The sequence below is a fragment of the Diadema setosum genome, chromosome 11, assembly GCF_964275005.1.
Source record: "Diadema setosum chromosome 11, eeDiaSeto1, whole genome shotgun sequence".
NCBI classification, from domain to species: domain Eukaryota; kingdom Metazoa; phylum Echinodermata; class Echinoidea; order Diadematoida; family Diadematidae; genus Diadema; species Diadema setosum.
The window spans coordinates 10,887,038-10,911,291 of record NC_092695.1 but is presented as its reverse complement, the minus strand read 5'-3'; the positions used below and the strand labels follow the sequence as shown (position 1 = coordinate 10,911,291).

General features: G+C 38.5%; 1 protein-coding gene across 1 annotated transcript; it reads left to right on the top strand.

Moving 5' to 3' along the window:
- The first annotated feature begins 4,240 nt into the window (after positions 1-4,240).
- LOC140234933 (acetylcholinesterase-like) lies at positions 4,241-17,126 on the top strand. Its single transcript, XM_072314973.1, has 10 exons — positions 4,241-4,402; positions 4,594-4,773; positions 5,937-6,096; positions 7,001-7,078; positions 8,019-8,137; positions 8,596-8,763; positions 10,384-10,829; positions 12,360-12,554; positions 15,708-15,889; positions 17,011-17,126. Exons 1-10 carry the CDS (start codon positions 4,241-4,243, stop codon positions 17,124-17,126), a joined length of 1,806 nt encoding a protein of 601 aa, XP_072171074.1.
- The last annotated feature ends 7,128 nt before the right edge of the window (positions 17,127-24,254 follow it).

Genomic DNA, 24,254 nt, shown 5'->3' with positions numbered 1-24,254 from the left:
GAATAAGTTACGCAAATCAAGATAAAAACACTCAGCAAAAACAAACAAACAAACAAACAAACAAACACTTTTCAAGTTTATATTTCTCATAGAATGTTTGCATAAATGTTACTGCATTATATACCATCTGAACGGTAATTTGATTGGCTATCAAATTGATATGTCAAAAAAGTGAAACTTTAAGCATGAGTGAACACCTTTCTTTTTCTTGTCCAGGCACAAAATTAAAAAAATGCAGAAATGAACAAGTTGTCACTTATGCGTAAATGCTCTCTTTTCCATGTAAAGGCATTTTGAACACAATAAAAACACAAAAATAAACCTACAATCTCCATTAATGTCTCTGAAGCCCAAAATATCAATAAAAGTTAAAAATAATGGGGGAAATAAAGAATTTTCTGTCAGATCCAATTTCAAATGAAATGAGAAAAGAAGCAATGTTAACAAAAGTGTAGGAATTTGAATTGATTTCTCAAATTAAAAGAATGTAAATAATATTTGGTTCTTTAATTTGTCTCATGAATTCTTAGATTACTAAATTCAATGAATGACAAAAAGATATTCTGTATCTTTGTGCCCTTGCTCCCTATGTCATTAGAAGTTTGAGTTGACAAAAATTGTTATTCTTCTCCCTTTAGTTTCAAACTTTGATTTTGTTTGAGGTTATAAAGAGATAAAGACAACTAAAACTTATTCTTCTATTTCATTCATGTCTCTCATTGTGTTAAACTGGTCTTCAGTGACCTTTTTTTATCCTGAAGGGAATTTGCAAACGAAAGACAATATGTATTTTTGTTTTAATTTTTACTTTTGTGCCTTGGAAGATAAAAAAAGACGTGTTTACTTATGCGTGAAGTTTCCCTTTATGTTGACTTACCAGGTTGAAAGCAATTTAAATTATGTCTACCTTTAACATGGTATATAATTTATTGATTTTAATCAAAATCTTCTATGAAAATATGATTTCGAAAGAGTGTTTATTTTTACTTTTACTTTTTTTTTTTGCCGAGTGTAAAATTGGAGAGTTAATCAAACAATACACATGAATCATGCATTATTGCTACGAGGATTGAATTCCATCCACAAAGAACATCAGGTCCATACCATCTGTAGAGATACGTGACCGACATATTAATTCGTGCCCTCTCCGCCAACTCAGATAAACGGACATGGTATGAAGGGAGGGATATCATACCAGGCTTTAACCTTACGCATCCAGTCCACTTTGTGTTTATGATTGAGCGATGAAAACGTGATGATGAGTACAGTATTCCACTTTCATCTGTCAGCCGAGTAACACCGGCAGTTCCTTTAAAGAAAGTTAGAGCACACATTTACAGCTGTCAATATGGTCAGGAGGCAGTGTAGACAATGGCACGGGGCTCGTTATAGTCTTCGACAGAACTACGTCCAATCGAGACCGAGTCAAAGTTCGTTTTCCCAGGCATATTGGAGTGTAAAGACAATGTCAGTAGAAAAGTGCCAACCAAAACCGCCACCAAACATTTTGAATATCTCAAAACCCCTCAAGAATGCAGAAGTTGCATCAACCAGATTCGGATTCGGTACCCTGAAAAGATCGTTGAAATTATCCTTTTCCCCATTTTCACTTTTAATAAGACAATATTCATATCAAAATTCAAATTTTGTAGGGTCATTTTGGATATCTCAGATCGTGGGGGAGGGGCAATAGTTGCATTATACCAATTCGGATTCAACACCCTCGAAATAAAGCAAGATATTAGATCGTTTCAATTATTCACCATTAATAAGAAAATACGTTTGCTGGAATATAATTCTCATTTTCTTAAAGCCATCTTTGACATGATCTTAAAGCCATCGGGTTAAACACCATCAGGGTGTTTAACCCGGTGAAGTGGTCCCACCTTACACCCAACTGGACCCCATGGAAGACCAGCTTAACGTAGCTGAATATGGGCTATCCAGCCATCTTCTCAGATGGAAAATGAATCAATCAAAAAATCAAAAATCTTCAATATCTCAAAATCCTCAGGGATGCAAGAATTACTTCAACCAGATTTAATTTCGATACCCTCTGAATACTGTACGACTATGAGTCCATTTTTTTAATTTTAAGGATCTACAATCTATAAGGAATTATTATCATGAAAATTTCAATTTTAGGTGGCCATTTTGGATATGTTGAAGTTCGGAGTGCAATAGTTGCATCATCCCCACTCGGATTCAATGCCCTGGAGTTAGGTGAAAACGTAAGATATGTTCAATTTTTCACTATTTATGAGGAAATATGACCATTTGAATTTTGGCGGCCATCTGAAACATCTCAAAACCGTCAAGGATGTAAGATTTGCATCAAGGATATTTTGATTTGGCACCCTCAAAATGGGGTTAAATTATCATTTTCCCCAGTTAGCACATCTATCAGGATATTCTGGATATCTCAAAACCCATTAGGGGCTATAGTTGCATCATACCAATTCGGATTCAGCACCCTCGGCATTGTAAAAACAAACTTTTTGAACTTTTTTTCAAACTTATTGTTCAACTTTCATGAAGAAATACTATTTCAATTTTTGAACCATCTTTAATATCTCAAAATTATAAGGAATGCAAGAATTGCTTCAGCCAGATTCAATTTTAGGCGTCCTCGAATTTGGAAAAAAGTTCAAATTATTTTAAGAATTTCATGGGGGGCAATTTAGACATCGTCTGCTGGAGGGGAGACGTTTGCATCATCACGTTTCGGATTCAGCGCATTCGAAATTGAATGTAAACATTTCTATTATCAATTTGTCACCTTTTATCAGGATGTATATTAAAATTTATTTTTTAAGCAATCTGGATTAACTCAAAAACCACAAGAATGCAAAATTTGCGTAATGTAGAATCGGATATCGCACCCTCGAAAAACGTCAGATTATTAGAAAAAAATAATGGGCGAACGGAGAAAAACAACAGGCCTTAAATCTGACTTTGGCGTTAAGGAAGTCGTGTTGGTGTGTTTGTGCCTATGTGGATTTTCCTGTGTGTGCATGAGTATGATTGTGTGAGTGTATATAATACATGCATATATGTATATGTGTATATGTATATGTATATGTACATATATGAACATATATATATATATATTTATATATATATATATATATTACATATATTCGAGATGGGGGTAACTCTAATGAAGAAAACCTTCAGATATGGCCAGTCAACACGCCATTAGCTTCGTTTCCAGAACAAAGAGCCCAACCTTGACATAAATTTCACTGCACCGCACAGACCTGATATTCCAATCCAAACAAGGAGATAAATCTCTGCCAGATTATTTAAATGTGATCGCGTTATCTTGATCCAGTGATCAACAAGCCTTAAATGTATGTTAGAAAAAATATGTTGTTGAAGCAGAAATATCAAATGTTGCCTTCTTTCAGTTGCACAGGACAGGTCCTAGTCTGCCATGTCTATTGGAAACAATAAACAAAACAAGGGAGGTTTTTTTTTTCTTACGGTTTCCAAATCACCGTCGTTGAACCTTATAATCAGATAAAATGATTCAAGATTGTGATGGAAAAAATTCATGCTGGAACCCTGATATCCAATGAATACTTGTAGAAAACTCAAAATAAAAAAAAAAAAAAGTAAGGAACAACAAGTCCAATTAAAGACGCTTTGACTAATAAACTTTAAGCTATGTAGTCCGGTGAACACTATTAAAGCTTGCTGTCAAGCGTAGACAGAATGATACGATCGAACTTTGTGCAAACATTCGTGATTCCTCAAGACAGAAATAAAGTCATGACCCAGAGTGATGACTCACTCAGGTTTGTACTGCCTTATGTGCCAAAAATCTGAATTTAGAATAAGAAAATAATGATCGTGTGTGTGTGTGCGTGTGTGTGTAGGTGTGAGTGTGTGATAAAGTTTCTTTTTCTTATATGACGAAGATTGCAGTCAGAAATCATGACGCATTGAGGAATGTTGAGTTACGAATCAGTATCAGTCCACTCTGTTTGCTTACGGAGTTCTTACGTAAGACCAGGGTGTGGTTGATCGAAGGATCGAAATTCCATATTCACCCTGTAGTTGTCGACGGCACGTTCTTTTCTTGAAAGGAGGTAAATTTGTATATAAGGTCGGAGCTGGCACAGACAGAAACTGACCTAAAAGAGTTTGTGCGTGCATGAACTGTCGTCACTGTTGCCTGATGAGAATGCCACATCCACAAAAGACCATGGTACAAAGAACTGTTTCTTATTTTACAATGAAGACACTTCACCTTGCCCTGGCAGTTTTCACTGTCCTCGAGGTGGTGAGTGCACAAAATCCTCGAGTGACAGTCAATGAGGGAATCCTTGTCGGAAAGACGGTCCGCTTCAGCGAAGACACGTTCATCAATAAGACGCGCGATGTTGACCTGTTTCTGGTAAGTCATCATGAACCGACAAGGGTCATTCTCTTCTCTGCGTCCCTCTTAAACATTAATTCTCTTTTGTAAGAAAAGTATGATGAAAATAAGATGGAGATAACATTTAATCTCTGTGGTGGTCTTACAATATTTACGTATAATGATAAGAGATTTTTTTTTTTAAATGGTTACGTTTATTTCTTCTACAGGGAGTGCCCTTTGCCGAGCCGCCAGAGCGATTCGCTCCCCCACTACCAAAGGCTTCGTGGACAGGCGAAAGAAATGCTACCGAGTTCTCAGCGGCCTGTGTACAAGACCCGTATGAGGATTTATACGCCGTCACGTCAGAGGACTGTTTGTACTTGAACATCTATGCCCCTAGCCAACGGGTAATAACCGAATGATAATTATGGGAATTAACATGTCACATACACACACACACACACACACACACACACACACACACATATATATATATATATATATATATATATATACACCCACACACGAAATCAATGTATGTTGTGTTTGTGTGACTGTGTCAATACTTGTGATATTTTCTGAAAGAAAGTCGGATTTTGTCTTCTTTACTATCGGCAGTCATTCCAAGGAGTGGAGATAGCAAGACTCTTCTTTCTAACTTTGGAGGAATTTAAATAAAATTGAAATTCAAATGCAATTTTATTTCCAATAACACAAGTATGTTGTCACACAAATTAAATGAAAGCAAAACGTGCAATGTATTACAACAAAAAATCGCATATACTTTGAAACTTATTGCTCATATTATTGCGTTGATGGAAAAAGTAGGTTTTGTGCCCTTCAGCTTTGAAGGGCCCTAGCTCAGTGATCCGTAACAGTGTTGACGCAAGCAAAGTGTCAAATGAAAGCTGATGAGTTACTTCGTATTGTAGAAGACCTATAACCATTTAATAAACGTTAAATATTGTATTACGTTATATTAACCATGTATTCTTGACAAAGGTGACCTTTAAACTTCTATTACCGATTTTTAGGAACACCTTGTATAGCTCCTAGCAAAAGCACTGCTTCATACGGTGCTTATTTGTATTCAGTAATTCAAGGCAAATTGTCAATCAGTTGATGGAACAAAAACAGTTCTACGCAAGCAATCCATTAATTTGAGAAAGATTGTGTTTTGAAATAGGCTCAGATGGACATTGATCCACCCCCCCCCCCCACACACACACATGTGCACCTTGTTATTCTCCTCAATGATATCAGGGTTGCATATCATAATTCTACATTAAATTAAATGATACACAGTTTTTGTCGCTATCAAACGGAAAACAACTGAATTTCAACATCTTCCTTCTGGCTTAGATAACTATCATTCAAGTTAAATACGGCAATCCCCATAGAGTTAGAATGATTCTCCTGTCATTGGTTGAAGAAAACGACGAGTTGATGATAAAAAGTTATCCATACATAATTATATGCACATTTTGGTTGTGAAAATGTGTGGCAAGTGACGTTATACATTCCTGTGCTTTTTGTTGTTGTGGTTGTTGTTTTTTCTCTAATCTTGCAGCAACCTGGCACTCCTGTAATGGTGTGGATTCACGGGGGAGGTTTCAGCGCTGGAACGGCTATGACGTATGATTATAGCGGCATCCCATTGGTCACTGTTGGTGACGTCATAATAGTGACGATAAACTACCGCTTAAATATCTTTGCGCAATTTTCAACAGGTATGCACTTCACGTAATTTGGCGATAATACCGAGTGGATTATTGTCATTTACTTGGGTGATTAGCATAGAATGCTAGGGTTAACTATATATCTTATGTGCACATTTCCTCATTTATTTTCAATCGAATTTTCCTATGAAACAAATTTGTACAATAATGCAAGTTTGTATTATGTACGCCACCTATTTTTGTTTTCTAGGCCTATGTCGAACCGCTTTGTGTACGTTTCAGTCTTGTAGCGATGTAATCTCATTGTAATCTCAGACATAGTTATGTTTAGTTTAAGGAGTACTATTATAATTTCCTTCAAATCACTTTTGCGCCGGCATCCACTGAAAACATACCAAAACTAGGGGCCTGTACCTCTCTCTTGTAGAATTATGGCCTTTATCGTTTAGTCTACAGTGTGCATCTAGGCGAATGGTCAGCCCATGTTATTACCTGATACCAGGTTATAGTGATCAAGCTAATACCCCTATTCCACAGAGATTTCATCCAATTGGTCATTCGTCGGAAGCAAAGTTTGTCGCCTCTGGCCACCCACCGAAGTGTATCGGATCGCAGTCTGATGAATACAACTTGTGTTGGCCGACTACAGGTCAGTCAGTGTCAGCGCATGATCTTTACCGGACGATCTTAATACCTCATCGCCCGACATGCCTGACACTGACCCAATGGTCCACCAACACAAGTTGGATTCATCAGACTGCCATTAGATACACCTCGGTGGTTGGCCGGAAGCAACAAATCTTGCTTCCGACGAGTGACCGATGAGAATAAATCTCTGTGGCATGAGGTGTTACCACCATTACGCTATATTTTCCGATCCGTTTACTCTCCTTGTATATCCCCATATCGTCACTTACACTGCAACTGACTTTCCTTCTTTCCTTTTTTTCTCCAGAGGACGATGTGGCACCAGGAAATTATGGTATGCTGGATCAGGTCGCTGGGCTGGAATGGGTTTATAACAACATCGAGGGTAAGAACTGATTCAAGAAATTTACTCCAATAAAGAGATAGTCGATTTCATTGATATGTTCTTTTTAACGTATAAGGAAAAAGTGTAAAATTGAGCACACTGAAAAATCAATATATCACAACCAACGACGGTATCTATCGGCTTTCTAAAGGGGCGTTCGGAATTAATATTTTGACAACACTAACGTAATGTCTATTGTAAAAATGTACAGTTTTGGTTCATGCGTACATGACATACTGATTCGAATTCTACGGAGGACCTACTTTGCACTCTCTCCTTCAGATTTTTTTGAAGGAAAAGAGTCTCCCTTCAGCAAGCAAAAACAAGCAAAAAACAAGTCTTCAGCGGGAAAAAAAAAAAAAACTTACCGCGCTCACACTTCAAGTTCAACGTCTCTATCTATTTCTATCTAGTGTCACGCACTTCCGGGTTTAAAAAAAAAGTGGGGGGGGGGGCGAAAGTGGTGACACCTTATGTATTCCTTTGTATGGTGCCAAAAAAATGAGGGGGGGGGGGGGGCGAGCCCCCCTGCCCCCCCCCCCCTTGTAATTTATCATATTATTTGATTGTGTATTACATGGGATTGTAGATGTTTGTAAACTTTTTAATTATTAGTACAGCCTCATGTATCATTTGTGTCTTGTATCTACAGACCTGTATGAATTTTTACCTTAGTAGCGCGGACTCGGTAAAGAAATAAATAAATATTTAAAAAAAACAGTATCTGGCTGATGTTATTTTCGTAAAAGAAAAATGAACGTAATGTCATCTCCAGAGTTCCTCTGATTTTACTCCATGCTGCAAAATAAACTTGAAAATTATTAGCTTTCGACTTTAAATCAATGCTACGAATCATCACTCTAAAACGTGAGCATGAGCACCAACCAAAGCCTCACTATATCATTCGTAAAAAATCAACTTAAATCTGATTTTTTTTCAGCCTTTGACGGTGACAAAGATGACATCACGATTTTCGGGGAAAGTGCCGGGTCGGCGAGCGTCAGTTTCCACCTCCTTTCCAAACTCAGCCGCGGCTTCTTTAATAAAGCGATCTTACAGGCGAGTTCTGCAGTCCGAACAGTAATTTCTATGGCACAAAGTAGCAACATGTCCATTAAGACCCATTGACTATCAGTGATTGATAGGAGTACCAGGCAATAAGGCGAAATGCGTCGATTATTTTTTTTCCTCAAACAAGCAATATATACTATATATAACTATGTGTGTGTGTTTGTGTTTGTTTGTATGCAATTGCGTGTGTGCACATGCAAATGTGAGCGTATGTGTGTTCATGCGCAAGTAAATGTCCAATGAAAGATTTTCAATGATGACGATGTCCAGTACTACAGCCTATGTAAAATGCAAACAGCGTTTTGTATCAGCACAATCAAAGTTACTGTTCCTGTTCCACTTGAAAAATGTTAATTAGAAACGAAGTCAGATGAAATCCCTTTGACTAAACAAATCTATTTTGTTTTATTCTAATTTGTTTATTTGTATTTTTATCACTGAAACAGAGCGGCAGTGCCTTCAGTCCTTGGGCCTTTAAGCACGATCCAGAGAGGGAAAGGAGGCTGTCCCGAGATTTGGGGGTCGCATTCGGATGCGAAACGTCCACCTCCGAAGTTTTGGTTGCCTGCCTCAAACTCCAAGAAGCTGACGAACTCAGGACAAAGGCCAATGAGGTAAAGTATGGTTAAAAAAAAACCAACAAGAAATGCTACTGTGGAACAGATGATAATTGATCCAAAAAAAAAAACAAACAAACAAACAAACCCTTACGAATTGTTAAAAATCACACTTTTACTGCAGTAATCACATTCTCACCGTAAGTAAAATAAGATGGCAACAGACCAGCGTAAAATACTTAAAATACCCAAAGCGTTAGAACAAAAAAAGAAAAGAAAAGAAGGTAGCTATACCGGATAATATATGCTGGCAAACGTACTAAATTTTTAAAACGAGTAAGATGTCATATAGTTTCATCACTAGAACGTATCTTTAATATTACCATTCTGTACTGGGTAATATCTCAGTTTGTCAAAATTAGCATAGGAAATTCCAGTTTTATGAAACGATTGATCCTACCCAAGCTGCATATTAGAGTCCCAGTTCTCTTTAACTACATGCACTATTAGAATATTTTGGAGGGAAAAGAGGAATTCTAAAATCGGGGTTTTTTTTTCTGTCATTAGACAAAATTTGGCTTCAGGAAAAGAAAAGAAAAATTTGCAGATTTTCCCAGCTAAACTACGATTTGATATCATAAACCTTTTTTCCAAAAAAGATGAACTGTTTTACTCTTGGATCTTAATGTAAAGCCTACCAATGTTTTCCCCCATGGATTAGTTATGAAGAATACCGGGCATATTGTCCTATACATCATTAAGACATTATTAATTCTTCTGTCGTTCATTTTATTCGCTGATGATATTCCTACCACTATTTCATTTGTCCAATGCGTGCATGAATATAAGACAATAATCAATGTACTGAATTAAGAATTGAAAATAATATTTGATTATTAGTGTCATATCTTTCAACGTAACGTTAAATACTATTCCAGGGAATCATACGCATTTTCAAACTACAAATAGATGTGTCGAGTTGCCACAAGGTATTACCATCGATCATTTCCCTTAAGAACAAAAGGAATGATATATCAATTCAAATTCATGAAATTCTTCCGTCGAGATATATTTATTGTGACTGACTGAGCAAAATGCTTTACATTGACGTTCATACATTTTATATGTACGCCCATGATATTTTTATCATGGCTACTACTAAAACACTGATCAATTCAATGCTTATTTACGTCGATGTAGGGCAATTTGTCAATCAGTTGCAATGAAAACATCTCGACGGAAGAATTTCATATCGTAAGACGATTATTTACGTCAATGTAAGGCAATTTGTCAATCACTTGCGAGATATCTACATTTTTAGGCATTGGAAAACACGGATATCTCTCTCATGAGCTAAAACGTAAACTGTATGTATTTTGGTACTGTATGAATAAAAAAAAAATGTTTTTTGTATTAAAGATAACTGGATGAACGGGAAAGAAATTAAAGAAAAAGTAGAAACAATGTTGTGTGCTAACATTGCAAGCATGCCGTCAGTCCTAATTGGGCATGATTATTCTGTCCAATTATGACGATGTTGCCTTAAAATATGGAATTAGAAATATGTGTTCCCTAATAGCATATTCCAATGTGTCACAATTACATTATTGTATTCTCTGTCTCTCTCTCTCTCTCTCTCTCTCTCTCTCTCTCTATTTCCTCTCAACATATTAATAGTTGTATAATTTCGACGGGGGTTACCCAGTTACTCTTGACGGTACATTTCTGGAAGACACCCCAACGAACCTTTACGAGGTAGGAGACTTTACGAAGGTACCGCTACTCGCGGGGTTCAACAAGGACGAGGGGACTTTGGTTCCGTTCCTCTTTCTACAAGACTATGTCGGCAGCCCCACCCCGCCTGTGGTCAATCGCACAACCTACGACTCCTTCTTGAACTATTTCAAGAGTTACGGGTTCAACGATGATATTCTCGGGGATTCCATCAATCAGGAGTACATTGACTGGACCGTTGCAGATGACCCGGACGCGGACTACTTTCCATCCCTCGTTGATCTTGGAACCGACATCGATTTCGCTGCCCCGACCGATTATGTAATCAGGGAGCACGCAAACGCCGGGGGGACGGTATACAAATATTTCATGACCCACGAGCCAACAAAGTACGCTGTCTAGTTCACACTTCAAAACGTGTAGACTCATGTGTGTGTGTGTGTGTGTATGTGTGTGTTTGCATTATACCCTCCTTTTACATTGTACCATCCTTTTACATTGTACCCTACTTGTACCCTCCTTTTACATTTTGATAGTATAGGAGGGGAATAATATGAGCTATAAAATAAATAATACACACAGCAAAAAAAAAAAAAACAACTTCTTAATAATATGACGTAACTTTTGAATGAATGGAATTCGAGGAAGATAATACCCAAAGAGGGGTATTTCTACATCTATTTACCAACTTCTGTGTGAAAGGTCCTGTGTGACTATGACAGGTGAAAGTGACATGAAATCAGGCACGAGTAACAATGGGGTTTTTTGTTTTTGTTTTTGTTTTTGTTTTTTCGGCGGGATGGGGGTTTGGGTCTGTGAAACCAGGGAGGTGGAAAGGGCACACCGCCCTGGTGAAACATTCTATTTTTAGTGCATATTCAAGTGCTGTTGCTATTTCATCACCAATCCTGTAACCCTCTCACACCTCTTGGAACTTCCGTGTGTTTATATTGTTTAAAGCGGGCACAATTTAAAGGAGCACTGATCGCGTTCAATCCTTCCGTAACTGCAACACCAATTCAGTTTATTGCAAAAATTAATAACCGATATTGTTAGTGTATTGTAAACATAAGAGGGAGAGGGAGTTATTGCAGGTGACTGATCACACTATACAATGCAAAAGAGTACTGTGAATATGGCATATGAGGTCAAACAATGGATGACAAAAGAACGGCACTTATAAAAATCACCAGAAACAGAATGTTTCACAGACCCTTAGGAAGACTGTTGTTATTTTTGAAAAATTACCTTTTTTTTTCTGTAATACGAGTTCACTCATGCATGACTCAGCAGATCGCTATCATTTTCATAGTGATCTTCACAGAGAATATGTTTAAAACATATCTGTCATATACTGTTTTGCTTAAAATCTATTCAAAGTTATACCACATTTGGTTTGGGATAATAATTACTTTAATAATAATTGATATTTAATAGTTGTATTTTCTCATATGAGCTCCCTCGTGGAGACTGTATGAGCTCCTTTGCGGAGACGCCCATTATGAGCTCCCTCTTTGAGACGATATGAGCTCCCTTGTGGAGACACCATTGTGTATATAATATTTTTGTTTAATATCTCTAAGATTTACTATGTTTGTTTTATATAAGTATTGTCTGGGGCAAACTATTTGTTACATCGGTCCCCATTTTTTCTCTCTTTCTCTTCTTTCTTTAAAACAACAACAACATACCACATCATTTGGTTGTGTGTATAATGGTAATAATAATTGAAATATTCACGTATTTTGCAGAAAGCTTTCCAATGATAACATAGTGTCTACACCTTACTTTTCTTCAAAATGTCAACATGATTAGTATGTAAATTAGTGACGATCATCTGCCATTTCTGACCTTTTATCGATTGCAGTCACTGCAAGTCACACCTTAAATCCACTGAAATGTGTTCTGTTTATTGTAAGGAGCATTTTTCAGGTTGGAGATGTCTACCCCTCTACTCCATGGCTCGGCGCGGGCCACGCAGAAGACCTGATTTTCGTTTTTGGGATGCCTTTTATTGATGAGCTGTACAACATCAAGGGACACAATATGACTGCGGAAGAAAACGCCTTCTCCGTTAAGTTCATGGAATTCTGGACAAACTTTGCAAAGTCAGGGTGAGCTCTCGTTCATATGTCCTCAAGTTGATATTTTTACAATTTATAATTCCGATAAAATTTGCATTTTGTTTGTCTTCGCATGTACATGAGTAAAACAATTACTCACACACAGAATTGGGAAAGATTATGACTTGTGTCATGTTCTTCTCTCAACAGGTAGGGAGAAATAGGCTATAAAGTGGGTATCTCATTGGCTTGAGACTAGGTGCCAACCTACTACTATGATTTAACTCGAATCTCACTTGTTAAGGTGACGGAGACGTCTCCGGGACGTCTCTTAGGAACTAGCCTGATCTCCACGGAGTCACGAAAGAATCGAATTAGTTTTGTTTTGTGTTTGTTTGTTTTTATTTTTGTGTTTTTATTGATATTGAAATTGGCTCGTAGACGTCTCCGCTCCTGACAAGATGTCGCGGAAACGTCGCTATCCGATGACGTTGCGGCGACGTCTCTGTAACTTCAGTTGTCACTGATAACAAGTTTTATGAAACGGGGCCCTGGTCAACCTGTCTTTCATATATCATATCAACATGTATATTATGTACGTGTATGTATACATGTATAATTCATATGTATATATAATCATCCCGAGACACCCTATGGCGTAATAATTGTCAAAACTAAATATTCGTGTTCATTATATTACTCGTTATATGCTAACTGCACACATTAAGAAAGAAGATTTATCAATGACCTGACGGAAATCAGACTTGACATGGAGAGAAACCACCAAAAAGGGTCACATCAAAGGGAAGAGAGAAAGAAGCGGGGATACGTTCATTTCAACAATATACTGGGTGGAGCTAAGGATGCGAATACCAGTACACATAGTGATCATGGAGACTTTGTTCAAGTCCTTGAAGATTTGGATATCAGTGATGATTCATTTTGGCTCAGTGAACTTGTCTCAAGTTGAGGAGATGGGATACAACCAGGGCCCTGTTGCATAAAACCCTTACCGCTGGACTTACCGCTCCTTTCTAGCGGTAAGTCTTCAAATTAGCGGTAAATTTTATAATCCTTGATGCTGATTGGCTGTGACGCCTAATTTTGACGGTAGTTACCATTGAAATTCAACGGTAAGTTTTATGCAACGGGCCACATATGTTGCCAAGAGATCACAGAGGAGTGTACAGAGGAATCAGCCAAGTATCTTTGATGGGTAAACTCTTCAACAAGATCATTTGAACAGAATACGCTCGAAGCTACGTGATCATCTCAGGATCAGCCAAAATGGCTTCGGAGCCAGAAGGAGCACTGTCAGCCGCACTCTGGCAGTTCGGAGTCTAATACAGGGTGTATAAAAGCAAAAAGAGGTTTAGCTGTTGTAACATATATTGACTTCAACAAAGTTTTTGGCTGTCAACAGCAGCAAGATGTTGGAAACACCGAGAGCCCATGGAATCTCAGCAAATAAAGCAATAGAGCTGATGTACAAAACCACTCAAGATAAAGTAAAGACTCCTGCAGGGATCATCTAATTTCTTCACTGTAAATGATGGAGTGCAAAAGGCCACACACTGGCACCCCAACTGTTTCTGATTGTCTTAAATTACGTTCTCAGGGCAGCAACAGTTGATAATGTTTGGAAGATGAAGTTGGACTCACTTTGGGAAAACGAAGGAGCGGAAGACCCTTCGTCAAACAATCGTCACTGACTTTGACTTCGCTGATGATATTGCCTTCAACTGGTCTCCAATGAAATTCAGCAAGTACTATCTTTTCTTCCAAAAATTGAGAAAGAAGCAGCTGAAGTGGACCTACATGCCAATGCTAATAATTGTGACAAAATACATGTCTTTTAACCATATACAGGAAAATCACCTGTATGCTTCAAGCTAAAATGGGTGCACGTCACGAGACCGACACACCCACGAGTCATACAGCCCACGAGTTCGACACTAAGCAAACAAGGCCCACGAGACCGACATAGTAAACCCCCTTTTTGTATCTGTCGAAGTCGTGGGCTGTTTTTACCTAGTGTCGAACTTATGGGCTAGCTGCCTATAGTGTCAAATTCGTGGGCTGTATGACTCATGGGATGTATGACTCATGGGTATCGGTCTCGTGGGATGACCCCGCTGAAATGAAGGTGAGCTACTTCAGAGAACTTGGTAGCCACCTAGACAGCACTGGAAAAGATACCTCTGCCAAAAAAAAAAAATGCACAAGTACGGAGAGCTCGAGACAAGATGAATAAGGTGTGGAAGTCCAGAATGAGTAAGGAGAGGAAAATGAATCTCTTCCAAACAAGTATTACTGTGGAATCAATACTCCTCTACAGGTGCGATACTTGGACAGTCACCAAAAAGAAGCCAAGAAATTGGAAAGTTTTGCACCAAACTACTCAGATTAGCCCCCAATGTAAGGTAGATGCAGATCATCACACAATTAGCAATACAAAACTGTAGTAATCTAACAAAATTCTTTGATAAGATAAGACTGCGAAGGCTGAAACTGGATGACCACTGCTTTCGTGAGAAAAGATAAACTTGTCCCCCAATTATTGCTACGGACACCATCTCATTAGCAGAGAGGAAGAGGGAGACCATGCAGCCGAGCATAAAGGAGGACACATGACTTAGGGTGAAGGATCTTCGGGACGTTATACTGGACAAAAAGTAGTGAACCCTCATGTCACAAGAACCACAAGGATTCTACAAAAGAAATGAAGAAGAAGATACATAAACACATGGCGCCCTACTTTGTTCTGTGGTCGAATTAGCTACGCATGGTTGTATAATAATCCATGCGGATTCACAACGGTGACACAACATTTGCTCCTGCGAGAATTGCTCTGGTTTTTTTTTTCTCTCCAAGTGCTTAGGGTTTTAGCTTTGGTCTCATATAATGATTATGATTAGGCTTAGGGTTATGTTTGTGGGTAGAATTTATGATTGGCTTTATGACCTAATGAAAATTCATGTAGCAATTGTCGCAGCAAATGTCATGGAACCGTTTACGACACACAGAGTTATTTTCATATACCCATGAAGATGAAGTCTAGTGATATGCACTTAAGGTTTCAAATATATGCAGCCTAAGTGGTCTTAATGATAAATGATCAATTTGGAATTTCTTTGATTGAATGATGGCACTCATATTGAAATGAATACAAATCATGGTTCTTTGCCGTATAACTGAACGCAGAGATCCCAGCAGACCCAGTGAGGACGTTCCCCGAGGAGACGGGGAAGATTTCTGGCCTCTCTACACCATCCCTGAGCTCAGTCACAAAGAGCTGTCCATTGAGCTGGGAGTGGGAAGAGCCGCTAGAGCGAGGGGATGTCACTTCTGGAATCAATACATACCTTCTCTCATGAGCTTTACGAGTGAGTCCATGATTTCGTTGATTTTTTTTTTTTTTTTTACGTTGATTAACCTGTTATGAATGCACTTTGTAATGGCGGTCATCCAATCAAACAACTTATCTCTTCCTGAAAGTTCCTGCACCAATTCTGATTTGTAATTGTATTTTTTTAATAATAGAAATGCAAGGGAATATACAATATTTTTTTTATAAAAAGTCATAAAAATAAGTGATTTTGTATTCTATCTACCTGTAAAACGAACATTTGATTGACATGTGATTAAATTCCTTTTATGCCTGCAAACATGTCTTCGTTTACATCCACTTAACTGCGTAATGTTATGTATTTTTGCTCTGTCTGAATGCTATATTTCCTTTCGGGCTTTTGTATCATGGGAAAAGAAGTAAACTGAACTAAAATCGCCATGTCACTCCCTATTTTCTACGTCTTTCTCCTCCTGATCACTGATAATGAAATTCCACATCAGTTGAACGGTATGTCAAAAAAAGTAATCCGTTCTAAGTGAAACAGTGACAAATTTAATCCAAACTGGATTAAGGAAGTTATGAAATTGTGAAGGTCCGCTTATTTTTACGATATAGTTCTTGAAAATCATTTATCTGACTGATCATTACTTTGAAATTATTCATCCAGGAAAAGCATTATGATTTTCACTTTTCTAAAAGATTACTTAAATTTGGGTTATTTTCTCACGCGAACATGATATTGTGAGGCTACGACATTTGTCATATATTGTCTAAGAACTGTTTTCCAAAAGTTAATGAATATTTCGAATATTAACTTCGAATAACAAAAATTTCCCCACTTCCTTACCTGTAATTCCATTTTGATGAATTGATTTTCTTTGTTATGCTTGTAATATTTTACATTATCATTCCATACTAACTTTGAACTGGTCCGGCATTCCCCTCAAAGCAGATTTCGACCTGCTTGCAATCCACACTTTATTAAGATGTTAACAACATTTTCAGTGCAGTATCGTGGATGAGCTCGCCACTGTTTTAACCTCTTATTCGTTGAACATTTTTTGATAATATTTACTTTTTTTTATATGATTCTCCTAATTTTTACTTTACATAATGATGATCTAACTCCATCAACGATTTTATTGTAATAATCAGGCAACATTGACCAGGAGGAGAAAGCATGGAGGGAAAGTTATGATGACTGGAAGGACGACATGGCGGAATGGCAAAGGGTTTTCGAAGATTACAAGGATGGTACCACGTGTAATTGAAACCGGCAACTGAGAATCAACGAGACCTTATGGACCACCTAGAAATTCTTGGACAAGCCTACTGGCTCGGTGACTGGGTTAGAAAGTGGCTCAAAAGGAAAATGAAAAGTAAATGCTAATAACCAGAGAGGGTGGAGAATCTTTAATACGGATGAGATCAAACGTGTCATAATGTACCTTTTTACAAATATCTTGAGAAATAAATATTGTGTATATAGGAATACGATAATTTCAGAGATAACATACTTTGTGGCATTACTTTAATACGTACAGGAAAACTGCTGAGACACAACCAGTTTTAGATTTCAAGACAGAAATGTTTGAATGACACAACTCAATTTCTGATTCACGATTGCCACTCTCAGGTCAAAAGAGAAAAAAAGACGACTGGTCGACTTCCTTAATACATTTATGATGAAATTGTTATACCTTTTATCGGATAAACAATTGATATTTTGTCATCGATATTTAGTATGGCCAGTAACAGATCTTTTCTCGATTAGAGTTTTTAACAAATGGATGGCATTTTCCCAATAATCCCTTACTTCCATCCGCACAATTCAAATTTGTCTCTAGAATCGATAGCCAAATGTGGTATCATTTAGAAGCCATTTTCGGAATCTATCACACCAAACCCGAAATAATCACAAAGACGTCAATTTCGTAGTGCACCATCCGCCATTTTGTGCATTGTGATAGTTATATTATTATTATTATTATTGTTATTATTATTATTATTATTATTATTATTATTATTATTATTATTATTATTACTATTATTTATAGTGCGCTTTTCCCACAAGGCCCAAAGCGCTTACAATCAATTCAAAGCATGTACGACAGTATGTGTAATTGGATAAATGTTACAGCTACAAACTAGTTGTTACTAAAAAGATGTGTTTTCAAGGCTTTTTTGAAAACACTGACTGATGGAGACTGTCTAACGGTAAGTGGTAAATTGTTCCAGTGCTTTGAAGCAGACACAGTAAATGTCCTATCACCGGCTAAGGTGCGAGTAACAGAGTATGTGAGACGAAGCGGATCACTAGATGACCTCAAATTTCTAGTAGGTGTATATAAAGTCAAACAGGCATCTAGGTATTTCGGTATACTCCCTGTAAAATATAATGTAAATGAAAATTGGTATTGAAATCATCCTTTGTTCATTAAAAAAAAAAAATCCAAACCGGAACCGTCTATTCAAGTCCCACTTTCAAACATGATAGATATTCAGTTAAAACTCAGCATGTTATCGTCTTTTGTACAAGTTGTTTAAATAAAAATTGAGATAAATAGAAGAAAATTCAATCCAAACTCGACAATTGTCTGTGTGATGAATCTTTCCTGTTTGTGAGGGTTTTTTTTTTTCAAATATACGAGACATGAATAAAAGAACTACATTCTCACATACAAACCATTATGCCCATGAACAAAAGAGTGCATTATATGTATTATATATATATATTATTATTATTATTATTATTATTATTATTATTATTATTATTATTACTACTACTACAACTATTATAAGTACGTCATCAACTCAGCACTCTCTTGATCTCAGATCGCACATTCTCTCTTTTTTTTTATAAATTCATCAAACATCACATGACAAAGATGTATTTTTAGGTGTTATAAAACAAAATAATGAATGTTTTCATTCGTGCAATGGACAGTCATGCAGTGAAAGATGAAATTATTGATCCGTTCAACTCAGCTGCGTCTCGTTGAATGGATCATTCATCTTTCAACTCATGAAATACTCTGTCCATTGCACTAACAAGCATTCATTATTTATATGCTATATGTATATATATAATACCATATACATATATATATATACTTATATATCATATACATATTTTCATATGTATATTTATGCATATACATGAATATATATATATGTATAATATATATATTTTTTTTAATTTTTTTTTTATTGTCAGCTGCCAACAAGTGGTCAAAGCGGTCAATCGGTAGTAAAGATAATGACAGTATGCTGGGTGGTCTCCTATAGTCTTCGACATGATTTAATTCGAATCAACACCAAGTCAAAGTTCGTCTCCACATGCATATGAGGGCGTAAAAGATGATACCAGTAGGAAAAAACAAAACATCCAGCCAAAACGGCCGCCAAAAATCTTGAGTATCTCAAAACCCTCAAGGATGCAACAGTTCCATCAACCAGATTCGGATTCGGCATCCTCGAAATGGGGTAAAACTATCAATATTTTTTCCCATTTTTCACCCTTGTATAGGAAAATATTAATGTCGTGACCATTTTCATAATTTTAGGGACATTTTTTGATATCTCAGTACCCTCAGGGGGCAACAGTTGCATCATGCCGATTCAGATTCAGCACCCTCTAATGGTGTGAACATCAATTCTTTTCAATTTTCACCATTTATAAGGGAATATCTATAATGGAATATAAATTTTGGCAGCCATCTTTGATATCTCAAAATCCTCAGGGATGCAAGAATTGCTTCAACCAGATTCGGATCGGCAGCCTCGAAATAGGGTAAAACTTTGAATTCATTTGGAATTTTCCGCCAATATATAAGGAAATACTTATATCAAAATTTCAATTTTGGGGGTCATTTTGGATATCTCAAAACTCTTGGAGTGGGGGGGGGGGCAATAGTTGCATTATCCTTATTCTGGATTCAGCACCTTCGAAATAAATTCATCAAAAAATAATGGGCGGACTGTAGAACAAGATTAGGCCCAAAATCTGAATTTGGCACTCAGACTATATAGCAGTCGAGTCGTGGTAGTGCGTTTGGGATTGTTTGTGTTGATTTGCATGTATATGTGTGATTGCGTGTAATTGTGTGCGTGATTGTGTGTGTGTGTGTGTGTGTGCGTGTGTGTGTGCGGGCTGTGTGTGTGTTTGTTTGTTTGTTCTTTGCTGTCTGGGACGTTAGACCGATAACCGCAGCTTGCCATAAAAAGAATCAATAGTATTTTGAAAGACCGCTTCCCCATCTGACATCAGCATCCTCCCAGAGATCAAACCGGAGAGGTACAAGCGCTCCGTGAAACAAACCTTCAGGCGCGGCCAGCCAACACGCCATCAGCTTCATTCGCAAAGCAAATTGCGCACATCACACAAACTTCTCTGCACAGTACAGACCAGCTATTTCAATCAAAACAAATCTCTCGGCATTAGATTTGCATCATCATCATTGCGTCATCATGATGATGTCATTTGGGGGAAGCAGGCATATCATTGCCGTTCTCCCTTTGCATAGGACAGATCCTTGCCTGTCCTTTTGAAGCCATGCTGAAAAACAGAACATTCGTCTTTTCTAACAGATTCCAAAATCATTGTCCAGTACTAAATGCGGTTCAAGTCAAGAAACTCGAAAAACCTTGATTCATGCTTGTGATGGAGCAAAATCATGTTAAACACTCAAGTGTCTTCATTCTGATACCCGCTAAATATTGGGTTTATACGTGTAGAAAACACACATCACTATACAGATATGCCTATGTAATACGCAGGGAACACAAAATCCAATTTCAGACACTTTGATCTTATACTATCCAAATATCTCGTCCGGTGTACACTAAGAGTAATGCTTTGATGATAAGATCATACTCTGTGCAAATATTCATAAACCTCAAAGACAGAAAGAATGTCTTGACCAAGAGTGATAAGTTCTGCAAGTCTGTGCTGCTGTATGTAAATGAATGTCAAATTTACGATAAAGAAATAAATTGTACATGTTAGGCGTGTGTGCATGTGTGTGTGGATGCGTGTGTGTGTGTGTGACAGTGTGTGTGTGATTGATTATGTTTGTAGTAGATGATGAAGATTTGGGCCAGAAATCATCGTGACAGAGATTGAGGAATGATGAGCGTGGGAAATTAACACAAGTCACTGTGAGTATCAGTCGGCACAGCTTATACACGGTTCTTAAGGCCGTGTCACACCTTTCCAGGCAAGCTAACCGGGCTTGTTGCGAGGAGGGATTTTCCGCACGCAGGAGAATTTTCCGCGGGCGGACAAGAATGTTTGCGAGTTTTGCACCTGTTTATTACCTACTAGTCACGTACTACTTATGCCCCAGTCACATAGACATCCCGGATCACCCCGGACCACCCCGGATCTGACCCGGGGAGAGATCCGTGTTGACGCCGGGAGGCCAACACGGCAACTTTTGGAGGTCAAAAACATCCGGCGTCATCCGGGGATTGCCGTGTTGGCAGAGCAATCCGGGGTGGTCCCTGTGGCTGCCGTGTAGCTGCCGTGTTGATCCGTGTAGATGCCGTGTTTGTCCGTGTAGACGCCGCGCTCTTCCGGCCTTATCCGTGTAGCTGCCGTGTTGATACCGTGTGTACAGTCATACCAAAATCCCGGATCTCCCCGGATCTCCCCGGACGTCCCCGGATCACCGTGTAGATCCTTGAGCATCCGTGTTTATATGTGACTGGGGCATTACCTTCTACTTGCGTGTATTCCGTGTGACCTGCGTGAGAGCTTTGAAACCGATACATTTTCTGTTACGAGCGACTTACAGGTACTGAGATGTACCTGCGTTGGAGTTGCCTGCGAGATGCTGCTGGTAAGGGTCTCATACTGGTGTTCTGCGTGTACCTCTGCGAGCGAACCCCCATGACTCACTCGGAACAACTTTTGAGCATGCTCAAGGCCTTGTCATACCGCATCTTGCAAGTTTTGCGGCTTAACTTGCGGGGAAACAAATTTACTACCCGGAGCTCTCCGCAGTTGGTCCGCACCTGACAGTGCCTAGCACGTATCTCGCCTGTAGTTGCCCGGAGGTACGGCACGCAAGTCCGATTTAACCGCAGCCAAGTTTTGAGCATGACCAATTTTTTTTTTTTCCGGGTGAGTCGCGGGGATGCCCGGAGTGAGTCCACGCAGAACGCCAGTAGGAGGCCCTTAGCGGCAGCACCTCGCAGGCAACTCCCACGCAGGTACTTCGCAGTCCCTTATGCAGCCAAGATAATGACATTCTGTGGGATTTCTGCCATTCCTTCAGAGGAATTCCTTCACTGAGTTGTCAGCCCCCACGCTACTGGTACAAAGTCACACAGTATACTCGCAAGTAGAATTTAAGTAGAACGCGTCCAGCAAGTAAGACACATGCACTGACTCGCTTAAATCCTTGTCCGCCCTCAGTAATTCTCCGGTATGCTGGAAAATTCCTACACTCAACAAGCCCGCGTAACTTGCCCGGAAAGGTGTGACAAGGCCTAGACATAGTTGCGGATAAAAAGATTTACGTGCGCACCTCCAGGCGACTACGGATGAGATACGTGCTAGGTACTGTCATGTGCGGGTCATCTGCGTGGCACCTCCGGGTAGTAAAAATTGTTCTTCGCAAGTCGTACGCAAGGCTTGCCCGGAAAGGTGTGACACGGCCTTTACAGCCGTACAGGTGAGCGCTGCAGTCCCAACAGTATTTATTGCATAAAAAGGACGCGTCTAACTAGCAATTGGCCACCAGTGCTTAATATGTAGCGGTCAATAAGACGAAAAGCTGAGTAGTATATATATATATATAATTTTAATAGATGTGTGTGTGTGTATGTGTGCCTGTGTGTTCATGCGTAAGTAGCTGTCTGTTGAAAGATTATCAATAATGAAGGTATGCAATATGAGAGCCTTAAATTGAACTAAAGACTGGAATTGATGTCAGATGCAGACACCGTTGTGTATCAGCGCAAATCAAAGTTTGTGTTATTTTTGCATTTGAATGGTTATTTGAGGCAATTATGTCAGATGAAATCGCTTTTGCTTACCAATTGTTCTCGTGACCCTGCACCACAAAACCACCAAAAAGTCTCCAGACATTTTCTGTTTAAGGGCTGATTCTGACAGATCATGCTGTAGACTACAAAATGGTGCGTATCTGGATCAATTCAAATCCAAACTATTAGGAAAGAGAATACACGCTCTGGAAATAAGGTTACTTAGAAAAGAAAGCTTTGAAGTTCAGAGTCTATTCAAATGCTTAATCTCAACAAGCTGTGCTCTGTGCATTGACTGGAACAAAAACAAAAAAGGAACCAAACTCGTTACCAACCGCAATGAACGAATACACTGTCTTAAGATTAAGTTGGTGTTTCCCCACTCATTATTTCTTAAAGCACTCCATCCATGACTGACACCAGCTTTAAGTGCAGAAGCACCAATCTGTCAAAATGCAAGTTGAAAGTGAGGAGTGTGTAAATAGATTTCGAGAAATGAAAAGGGGCCTCTAAAACTAACATAATCACACTATTCTTTAAAACGTGTTCTAGAATAATTGCAAAAAGCACAATTTCCCACCTTTTAATCCCGAATGTTATAATTGTTCAGGAGAATTGGTCACTTCAGAAAATAAACAAAACTAAAGATTACTTATAGGTTGACCTATTTCACAAATTTTGAGTTCTGACGTAAAATCACGGCGTGCGACTTTTTGTTGGCCTTCTGATGCACGGTGGCAGTTTGTTTTATTTCTGTTTGATAAATATGTATTGTACGTTTATCACTGAATAGAGCGGCACTGCAATTAGTCCATGGGCTTTTTAGAATCCGAAAGGGACAGGAGGATATCCCGAGAGTTGGGGGTCGCCTTCGGGTGCGACACGTCCACCTCAGAAGTTTTGGTTGCCTGCCTAAAAGTCCAAGAAGCTGAAGAAATAATGACGAAAGCAAATGAGGTAAAGGACGATGTGTGATTTAAATAACAAACGAAAAACAAACAAACCTTCCTAGATGTTCAAAATAAGACCTAATCATAGTTCACTCCTTACGAAAATAAAATGCCAACAGACCAACACGAAATACCCACAATGGTCAACGACTTCGGAATTAGCAGTGGATACTGGATGATACACGATAACAAACGTACTAAACTTTCTGAAGCATATATTTTACCAAAACCTCCAAATTTGTATAAATTGAAACTAGATCTGAAACAGACGTCGTGTCACGTTCCGCCGATAAAACAATAAGCTTCTTCTGGCGTCCTGTCAGTGGAAGAATATCCCTTACATGCGTGAAATTTTCCGGGGAAATTGTGCAGGAAGTTCACGAACTGACAGTGTGTGAAATACGACTCGGAATCCCTGGGATCCCCCAGGTCTCAGGCATCTGATAGTTGAACGGA